The 10,546-nt window shown below is 55.5% G+C and overlaps 1 protein-coding gene across 1 annotated transcript in view; it reads left to right on the forward strand.

Annotated features, from left to right (window-relative positions):
* The window catches only part of LOC122548314 (uncharacterized), a 92,955-nt gene extending 87,148 nt beyond the window's left edge, over positions 1 to 5,807 (forward strand). The window contains exon 21 of the mRNA XM_087985120.1: positions 5,632 to 5,807. Coding sequence (XP_087841246.1) covers positions 5,632 to 5,807 — 176 coding nt within the window. The remainder of the gene's footprint in view (positions 1 to 5,631) is intronic.
* The last annotated feature ends 4,739 nt before the right edge of the window (positions 5,808 to 10,546 follow it).

Here is a 10,546-nt window from a genome sequence, read left to right on the forward strand (position 1 = left end):
CACCCAGGCAAGTGGGCTTGCCAACATCTACATCCCACACACGGACACCCACCACCCCTTCCAATCCCTGAGGAAACTACCAAGTGCAATCAGGGAGGTCTTCACTTGTTCCCTTGAGAACGATTCAGGCACCGCGGGAGAGTTGGGGGTGGGGGGTGTGCGGTGAGCAAAGCGAGGCCTGCCATGAAAAATGGATGGGCCGAGCAAAGAGATGTGATCTCATGGTCCACCCTTCCTCCCTGAGCGCCTCTCTACTCCCTCCCCAAGACCCCCTTCCCCTCTCCAAACCGCCAGGCCCAAACTGGCACTCCTCCACCCACCCAAACATGGTGGAGGGCAGGCACATGGGGTGAGGAGCTTGGCATTTGCTCACGTGCAGTAAAACATGGTGGGGGGCTCCAGGAAGAGAGGGTGTTTTCAAAGATGGCTCAGAGGTCTTGGCAGCACTGGGGCTTGGCCCCCATCTCCGTGGCAACCTCTCAGCCTGACGACGACACCTGATCCTGGGGATCTGCTGTAATCTGACATTGAGGCACAATCCAGTAGATCTCTGGGAAAAGAGAGTGAGTGAGAGAGACATGGTGGGGGGAAGAGGGAGGGGAGCAGCGAAGAGAGTGGGGGGGAAAGAAAGAGAGAGGGTTTCACATGCAAACAAAACACAACGAATAAAAAAAAACAGACCAACACCGGGTCAAGGAACAACAGAAAGGATAGAGCACACCAATCCCAGCTCCCATTGTAGGGGTGGTGAAACAGGGGCTATATAAATACATGCCACCCCCCCAGCCAGCTCCCAACCCGTTACCTGTGAGAACTGTCTGGAAGGTGAACTCTATGTTGGTGGAGTGGGGGTGACAGAGATAGGGAGGGAGTGTAGGGGCTGAGGAGTTGCCAGAGATAGGGAGGGGGTGTCGGGGCTGGAGTGGATGACAGAGATAGGGAGGGGTGTAGGGGGCTGGAGGAGGTGACAGTGTTAGGGAGGGGGTGTCAGGGCTGGAGGGAGTGACAGAGATAGGGAGGGGTTGAGTGCGGTGGAGGAGGTGACAGAGATGGGGGAGGGGGTGTAGGGGCTGGAGGAGGTGATAGTGTTAGGGAGGGGGTGTCAGGGCTGGAGGGAGTGACAGAGATAGGGAGGGGTTGAGTGCGGTGGAGGAGGTGACAGAGATGGGGGAGGGGGTGTAGGGGCTGGAGGAGGTGATAGAAATAGGGAGGGGTTGAAGGGGCTGGAGGAGCTGACAGATGGAGGTGTCGGGGGCTGGAGGAGGTGACAGAGATAGGGAGGGGTTGAAGGGGCTGGAGGAGGTGACAGAGATGGAGGTGTCGGGGGCTGGAGGAGGTGACAGAAATAGGGAGGGGGTGTAGGGGCTGGAGGTGGTGACAGGAATAGGGAGGGGGCTGGAGGGGATGACAGGAATATGGAGGGGGTGACAGAGATAGGGAGGGGTTGAGTGCGGTGGAGGAGGTGACAGAGATGGGGGAGGGGGTGTAGGGGCTGGAGGAGGTGATAGAAATAGGGAGGGGTTGAAGGGGCTGGAGGAGCTGACAGATGGAGGTGTCGGGGGCTGGAGGAGGTGACAGAGATAGGGAGGGGTTGAAGGGGCTGGAGGAGGTGACAGAGATGGAGGTGTCGGGGGCTGGAGGAGGTGACAGAAATAGGGAGGGGGTGTAGGGGCTGGAGGTGGTGACAGGAATAGGGAGGGGGCTGGAGGGGATGACAGGAATATGGAGGGGGTGACAGAGATAGGGAGGGGGCTGGAGGAGGTGACAGAGAATGGGAGGGGGTTGTAGGGGCTGGAGGGGGTGACAGGAATAGGGAGGGGGTGACAGGAATAGGGAGGGGGTGTAGGGGCTGGAGGGGGTGACAGAGATAGGGAGGAGGTGTAGGGGCTGGAGGGGGTGACAGAGATAGGGAGGAGGTGTACGGGCCTGGAGGAGGTGACAAACATAGGGAGCGGGTGTAGGGGCTGGAGGGGGTGATTGAGATAGGGATGGGGTGTAGGGACTGGAGGGGTTGACAGGAATAGGGAGGGGGTGTAGAGGCTTGGAGAGGGTGACAGAGATAGGGAGAGGGTGTAGGGGCTGGAATGGGTGACAGGAATAGGGAGGGGGTGTCGAGGCTTGGAGGGGGTGACAGAGATAGGGAGAGGGTGTAGGGGCTGGAATGGGTGACAGGAATACGGAGGGGGTGTCAGGGGCCTGAGGAGGTGACAGGAATAGGGAGGGGTGTAGGGGCTTGAGGGGGTGACGGGTATAGGGAGGGGGTGTAGGGGGCTAGAGGGGGTGACAGAAATAGGGAGGGGGTGTACAGGTCACTGTTGGAATATTGTGTACAATTCTGGTCTCCCTCCTATTGGAAGGATGTTGTGAAAATTGAAAGGGTTCAGAAAGGATTTACAAAGATGTTGGAGGGTTTGAGCTACAGGAAGAGGCTGAACAGGCTGGAGCTGTTTTCCCTGGAGCATTGGAGGCTGAGGGGTGACCTTATAGAGGTTTATAAAATCATGAGGGGCATGGATAGGGTCAGTCGACAAGGTCTTTTCCCTGGGGTTGGGGAGTCCAGAACTAGAGGGGCATAGGTTTAGGGTGAGAGGGGAAAGATATAAAAGGGACCTAAGGGGCAACTTTTTCACACAGAGGGTGGTACGTGTATGGAACGAGCTGCCAGAGGAAGTGGTGGAGGCTAGTATGATTGCAACATTTAAAAGGCACCTGGATGGGTATATGAATAGGAAGGGTTTGGAGGGATATGGGCCGGGTGCTGGCAGGAGGGACTAGATTAGATTGTGATATCTGGTCAGCATGAAATGGACCAAAGGGTCTGTTTACGTGCTGTACAGCTCTATGAAAGGGACTGCAAATCAAAGGAAAAGGGGAGGAGCTCGCCGATGGCTGCCAAGTGTTCCTGGGTGGTGACAGTCGCCACAGCAATGCGGAATGTTCAGCAATCGGCTGGGGTGGTGGTGTGGCTGGGGAGAGGGTGGTGTGGTGAGGGAGAGACAAATCCAAATCCTTCCAGAAAGGACCCAGTGCCAGAGGCCATTTGGGCCACCGTGACTGTGCTAGTCTTTCAGAGAGACACCTCCGATTCATTTCACTCCAACAAGCCCCCTCCTCTGTAAATCATCTCCACCCACCTCACCTCCAGTTCCCGCCCCCACCTTCCATAGTGCCAGCTCACTCAGCACTGACCCTCCCACTATACCCGCTCCCACAATGCTGACCCTCCAACTGCACCCGCTCTTTTGATGCTGACCCTCCAACTGCGCCCGCTCCCTCAATGCTGACCCTCCCAAAGTACCTGCTGCCTCAGTGCTGACCCTGCCATAGTCCCTGCTGACTCAGCACTGACCCTCCGACAGTGTCCATTCCCTCAATGTTAACCCTCCCATAGTGCCAGCTCCCTCAACGCTGACCCCCCCATAGTGCTCACTCCTCCAATGCTGACTCTCCCATAGTGCCCACCCCCTCAATACTGACCCCCCCCATAGTACTCACTCCCTCAACGCTGACCCTCCCATAGTGCCCACTCCCTCAGCGTTGACTCTCTGACAGTGTCCGCTCCCTCAGCGCTGACCCTCTGACAGCAACCACTCCCTCAGCACTGACCCTCTCATGGCACCCACTCCCTCAGCACTGACCCTCCGACAGCGCTCACTCCCTCAGCGCTGACCCTCCGACAGCACCCACTCCCTCAGCACTGACCCTCCGACAGCGCCCACTCCCTCAGCGCTGACCCTCCGACAGCGCCTGCTCCCTCAGCACTGACCTTCCAACAGCGCACTCCCTCAGCGCTGACCTTCCGACAGTGCCCGTGCCATCAGCACTGACCCGCCGTCAGCACCCGCTCCATCAGCACTGACCCTCCATCAGCTCCCGCTCCATCAGCACTGACCCTCCGACAATGACTGGTCCCTCAGCACTGACCCTCTGTCACAAAGCTAGTCCCTTTTTTTCCTAAAAGCTGTTCCTTGGCTCAAGGAGACTCTGTCCATGATTTTTTTCAGAGGGGCAATAAACCGGGCCAGGCTCCGATCAGTCTGGTTTGGTACAGAGATGAAAAGGATTTTGAGAGGCCTTTTGTTTATATGTAAACAGATGAGACTTCAGGCCAAAGTGTTCATGTTTTAGAATGGGCGGCCGGTGGCACAGTGGTTAGCACTGCTGCCTCACAGCGCCAGAGACCCGGGTTCAATTCCCGCCTCAGGCGACTGACTGTGTGGAGTTTGCACGTTCTCCCCGTGTCTGTGTGGGTTTCCTCTGGGTGCTCCAGTTTCCTCCCACAGTCCAAAGATGTGCAGGTCAGGTGAATTGGCCATGCTAAATTGCCCATAGTGTTAGGTAAGGGGTAAATGTAGGGGTATGGGTGGGTTGCGCTTCGGCGGGTCGGTGTGGACTTGTTGGGCCGAAGGGCCTGTTTCCACACTGTAATCTAATCTAGAAGTGACCTGTATAATGAAAGGGAAGTGGTCAGCTCTCTAGCTGAGCTGAGCAGTTTTTGTTCAGTCTTGAACTGGTGGGGAATTCAACAGGGAGCTGTATGGAAACTCTCTCTCTCTTTCTGTCCTTCAATTTCAACCTGGAAGCATGTGTTCCATTTAAACTGGTTTTTAAAGGGAGTTTGTTTATTGGGATTATTTGGAACAGCATAATTAAGTTGGGCTTGGGTAGACTGAGGGGTTCTTTATTCTGTTCTTTGTGTTTCATTGTGTAATTTTGTGAATACATTTTTGTCTGCTTTAAAACCTGGTAGTCAACCTAGCTATCTTACTCCAGGTCATTTTCACTATAGACTTACTGAAACAAGTTGCAAAGTTATGGTCTGAGCTGCCTGCTTAAGAATGTTTTGAGTGATCTGGTCTAGTCCATAACATCTCCCATAGTGCCCGCTCTCTCAGCACTGACCCTCTGATAGTGACCCCTCCCACAGTGCTGACCCTCTGACAGTGACCTCTCCCTCAGCACTGACCCTCCCACAATGCCCGCTTCCTCAGCGCTGACCCTCCAACAGTGACCCCTCCCTCAGCGCTGACCACTCCCATAGTGCCCGCTCCCTTAGCGTTGAACCTCCGACAGTGCCCGCTCCCTCAATGCTGACCCTCCGACAGTGCCTACTCCCTCAGCGCTGACCCTCCGACAGAGCCCGCTCCCTCAGCGCTGACCCTCCGACAGTGCCCGCTCCCTCAGCACTGACCCTCCAACAGTGCCCGCCCCCTCAGCACTGACCCTCCGACAGCGCTCGCTCCCTCAGCACTGACCCTGTCACGGCACCCACTCCCTCAGCACTGACCCTCCGACAGCGCCCACTCCCTCAGCACTGACCCTCCGACAGCGCCCACTCCCTCAGCACTGACCCTTGGCCAGCTTCCGCTCCCTCAGCACTGACCCAGCTGTGATGGCGCCTGCTCCCTCGGTGCCATAATTTCTCTCAAGGTTCTTTAATGGGGCATGGCCATTGCTGGCTGGGCCCAGAACTGATTTCCCATCCCCTAACTGCTCCTCGGGAAAGTGTGGGGTGAGGGGAGGTTGATGGAAGCTGTGGTGAGCTGCCATCTTGAACCATTGCTGTCCTCCTCTCCCCCCTCCCCCAACAGCATTCGATTGGTACACTCTGCACTGTGTTGACTGCTGCAGCCAAGGCGCTCCCTCAAAGGGCAGTCAGGAGTCAGTCTGGAATCACGTATAGGCCCAGACCATGTAAGGACGCCAGCATTCCCTCCCCGGAAGAGCCTGAGGGACGGGTTGGCCTCGCAGCATTGGGAATGAGGCCAGAGACGAGGAGGCTACGAGAAGTGGGTAATACTGCCTGAAATGAAGTGGAGAGAGAGAGAGAAAGTGTGAGAGCGAAGTGGAAGAGAGAGAGAGAGAATGTGTGAGCGAAGTGGAGAGAGAGAGAGGGAGGGTGAGAGGGAAGTGGAAAAAGAGAGAGAGAATGTGTGAGAGGTGGAGAGAGAGAGAGAGAATCTGAGAGAGTGAAGTGGAAAGAGAGGGAGAGAATGTGAGAGTGAAGTGGACAGAGTGTAAGAATGAAATGGAGAGAATGTGAGAGTGAAGTGGAGAGAGGGAGAGTGTGAGAGTGAAGTGGAGAGAGGGAGAGTGTGAGAGTGAAGTGGAGAGAGAGCACGTGTGAGAGTGAAGTGGAGAGAGAGAATGTGTGAGCGAAGTGGAGAGAGTGTGAAGTGGAGAGAGAGAGAGAGGGTGGGTGAGAGGGAAGTGGAGAGAGAGAGAGAATGTGTGAGTGAGGTGGAGAGAGAGAGAGAGAATCTGAGAGAGTGAAGTGGAGAGAGAGAGAATGTGTGAGAGTGAAGTGGAGAGAATGTGTGAGAGTGAAGTGGAGAGAGAGTGTAAGAGTGAAATGGAGAGAATGTGAGAGTGAAGTGGAGAGAGGGAGAGTGTGAGAGTGAAGTGGAGAGAGAATGTGTGAGAGTGAAGTGGGGAGAGAGAATGTGTGAGCGAAGTGGAGAGAGTGTGAAGTGGAGAGAGAGAGAGGGTGGGTGAGAGGGAAGTGGAGAGAGAGAGAGAATGTGTGAGTGAGGTGGAGAGAGAGAGAGAATCTGAGAGAGTGAAGTGGAGAGAGAGGGAGGATGAGAGTGAAGTGGAGAGAGAGAGAATGTGTGAGAGTGAAGTGGAGAGAATGTGTGAGAGTGAAGTGGAGAGAGAGTGTAAGAGTGAAATGGAGAGAATGTGAGAGTGAAGTGGAGAGAGGGAGAGTGTGAGAGTGAAGTGGAGAGAGAATGTGTGAGAGTGAAGTGGGGAGAGTGAGAGTGAAGTGGAGAGAGAGAATGTGAGAGTGAAGTGGAGAGAGAATGAGAGAGTGAAGTGGAGAGAGAGAATGTGAGAGTGAAGTGGAGAGAGAGAGAGACTGTGAAAGTGAAGTGGAGAGAGAGGGAGAAAGAGAGAGTGGAGAGAGAGAATGTGTGAGTGAAGTAGAGAGAGTGTGTGAGAGTGAAGTGGAGAGAGTGTGTGAGAGTGAAGTGGAGAGAGAGGCAGAGAGAGAGAGAGGGAGGGTGGAAGTGAACCCATTCAGTTTGAGGGAAGCAGCCCTGAGGCAGGAGAGGAACCCATTCCTGACTTGACCCTGCCTCACTCTGTCTACCTCCATGTGTGTATGACTCTCCCGCCACCTTACACACTCCCTTACACCCTCTCTCGTATCTCCTGTCACCCCCTCCGGCCTCTACACCCCCTCCCCATCTCCGTCACTCCCTCCAGCCCCTACACACCCTCCCTATCTCTTTCACCTCCTCCAGCCCCTACAACCCCTTCCCTATCTCTGTCACCCCCTCCAGCCCCATACACCCCCTCCCTATCTCTGTCACCTTCTCCAGCCCCTACACCCCCTCCCTATCTCTGTCACCTCCTCCAGCCCCTACAACCCCTTCCCTATCTCTGTCACCCCCTCCAGCCCCATACACCCCCTCCCTATCTCTGTCACCCCCTCCAGCCCCTACACCCTCTCCCTATCTCTGTCACCCCCTCCAGCCCCTACACCCCCTCCCTATCTCTGTCACCTCCTCCAGCCCCTACAACCCCTTCCCTATCTCTGTCACCCCCTCCAGCCCCATACACCCCCTCCCTATCTCTGTCACCTTCTCCAGCCCCTACATCCCCTCCATATCTCTGTCACCTCCTCCGCCCCCTACACTTCTTCCCTATCTTTGTCACCCCCTCCAGCCCCTACAACCCCTCCCTATCTGTCACCTCCTCCAGCCCCCGACACCCCTCTCTATCTCTGTCACCTCCTCTGCCCCCTATACCCCTTCCCTATGTCATCCCCTTCAACCCCCGACACCCCCTCCCTATCTCTGTCACCTCCTCCACCCCCTACACTCCTTCCCTATCCTTGTCATCCCCTCCAGCTCCCCCACACCCCCTCCCTATCTCTGTCACCCCCTCCAGCCCCCGACACTCCCTGCCTATCTCTGTCACCCCCTCCAGCCCCCTACACCCCCTCCCTATCTCTGTCACCCCTTCCAGCCTCGTACACCCCCTCCCTATCTCTGTCACCTCCCCCAGCCCACTACACCCCCTCCCTATCTCTGTCACCCCCTCCAGCCCCCTAACCCCCTCCCTATCCTGGTCACCCCCTACAGCTCCCCCACACCCTCTCCCTATCTCTGTCATGTCTTCCTGTTATGGGCCCCAGCTATGCCTGTCTCTTTGTTGGCTACGTAGAGCAGTTGATCTTCCATTGTTACACCGGCACCACTCCCCACCTCTTCCTCCGCTACATTGATGACTGCATTGGCGCCACCTCGTGCTCCCGCGAGGAGGTTGAGCAATTCATCAAATTCACCAACACATTCCACCCTGACCTTAAATTTACCTGGACCATCTCTGACACCTCCCTCCCCTTCCTGGACCTCTCCATCTCCATTAATGACGACCGACTTGACACTGACATTTTTTACAAACCCACCGACTCCCACAGCTACCTGGATTACACCTCTTCCCACCATACCTCTTACAAAAATGCTATCCCGTATTCCCAATTCCTCCGCCTCCGCCGGATCTGCTCACAGGAGGGCCAGTTCCACCGCAGAACACACCAGATGGCCTCCTTCTTTAGAGACCACAATTTCCCTTCCCACATGGTTAAAGATGCGCTCCAACGCATCTCGTCCACATCCCGCACCTCTACCCTCAGACCCCACCCCTCCAACCGTAACAAGGACAGAACGCCCCTGGTGCTCACCTTCCACCCTACCAACCTTCATCTAAATCAAATCATCCGCTGACATTTCCGCCACCTCCAAACAGACCCCACCACCAGGGATATATTTCCCTCCCCACCCCTTTCCGCCTTCCGCAAAGACCGTTCCCTCCGTGACTACCTGGTCAGGTCCACGCCCCCCTACAACCCACCCTCCCATCCCACCTTCCCCTGCCACCGCAGGAACTGCCACCTCCTCCCTCACCTCCATCCAAGGCCCTAAAGGAGCCTTCCACATCCATCAAAGTTTTACTTGCACATCCACTAATATCATTTATTGTATCCGTTGCTCCCGATGCGGTCTCCTCTACATTGGGGAGACTGGGCGCCTCCTAGCAGAGCGCTTTAGGGAACATCTCCGGGACACCCGCACCAATCAACCACACCGCCCCGTGGCCCAACATTTCAACTCCCCCTCCCACTCTGCCGAGGACATGGAGGTCCTGGGCCTCCTTCACCGCTGCTCCCTCACCACCAGACGCCTGGAGGAAGAATGCCTCATCTTCCGCCTCGGAACACTTCAACCCCAGGGCATCAATGTGGACTTCAACAGTTTCCTCATTTCCCCTTCCCCCACCTCACCCTAGTTCTAAACTTCCAGCTCAGCACTGTCCCCATGACTTGTCTGGACTTGTCCTACCTGCCTATCTCCTTTTCCACCTATCCACTCCACCCTCTCCTCCCTGACCTATCACCTTCATCCACTCACCCATTGTACTCTATGCTACTTTCTCCCCACCCCCACCCCCACCCCCACCCCCACCCCCACCCTCCTCTAGCTTATCTCTCCACTCTCCAGGCTCACTGCCTTTATTCCTGATGAAGGGCTTTTGCCCGAAACGTCGATTTCGAAGCTCCTTGGATGCTGCCTGAACTGCTGTGCTCTTCCAGCACCACTAATCCAGAATCTTCCTGTCACTGTCAATCTGCCGATTTCGGACCCTCACTCAAGTACAGACACTCCATCCCAATCACTGATCCTCTCTCTGAGGTCCCCCATGTAATCGACACCACCTCCCAATGGAGGTGGCCCTCTGTCCATGAGACACAGACCCTACCTCCTGGACACTGACCCTTCCTCCCAGTCACATTCAATCTCCCTGGCCAACGTCCCCGCTCCATGAGGGGGACCTGCAGCCATTTATAGACAGAGCGGTGTTGGCGGATCAGCCAGTTGATATATTTAGTGCAGGCTCAGGACTGATCCCTGAGGCCTACCTGAGGATGCTGGGAAATGGAGGCCATTTTTTAGGATTAACTGACTGAGGGTAGACAAGACACCAGAAGGGGAGAGAGAAAGAGAGACAATGTTACAAACGGAGTAAATCTTTATTATTTAAGAAACAAGTTAAATTATAACTCCAAATATATAAGTACACGTTCGAATCTCTCATCTGGTCAGCTCCGAGCTCAATAATGTAAGTCGCGTTGTTTAGCTACCGTCATTGCTGCCTGAGTTTTAGGGATGGGGTGGGGGGACTTTTTTTTCTGAAATGTTGGGGTAGAATTCCATGCGTTTTCAGCTGAAAGGGAAAGAGAGAAAGAGAAGCACACCTATCCAAGAGCAGGCTGTTCCTGGGCGATGGCACACAGGGACAAACTGGTCACTCCAAGGACAGAAGGAACGCTCAGGAAAGTAACAGCGGCCAAAGGCACAACCTCCCACATAGCATTTGTGAGCATTAACTGTCCTCTGGGCCCATCCCCATCTCCTGCCCATCAACATCCCTCACTATTTCACCGCATTTACCCAAATTCCATCCCCACCACTCTGAATCCCAATACTCAGTTTGACCTTCACCCCTCTCCTCCTCCACACTCCTCCCCCCCCCCCCC

Source organism: Chiloscyllium plagiosum, unplaced genomic scaffold (assembly GCF_037043375.1).
Source record: "Chiloscyllium plagiosum isolate Xiang-an unplaced genomic scaffold, Cpla_swu_hap1 HiC_scaffold_50, whole genome shotgun sequence".
In the NCBI taxonomy this organism is placed as follows: Eukaryota; Metazoa; Chordata; class Chondrichthyes; order Orectolobiformes; family Hemiscylliidae; genus Chiloscyllium; species Chiloscyllium plagiosum.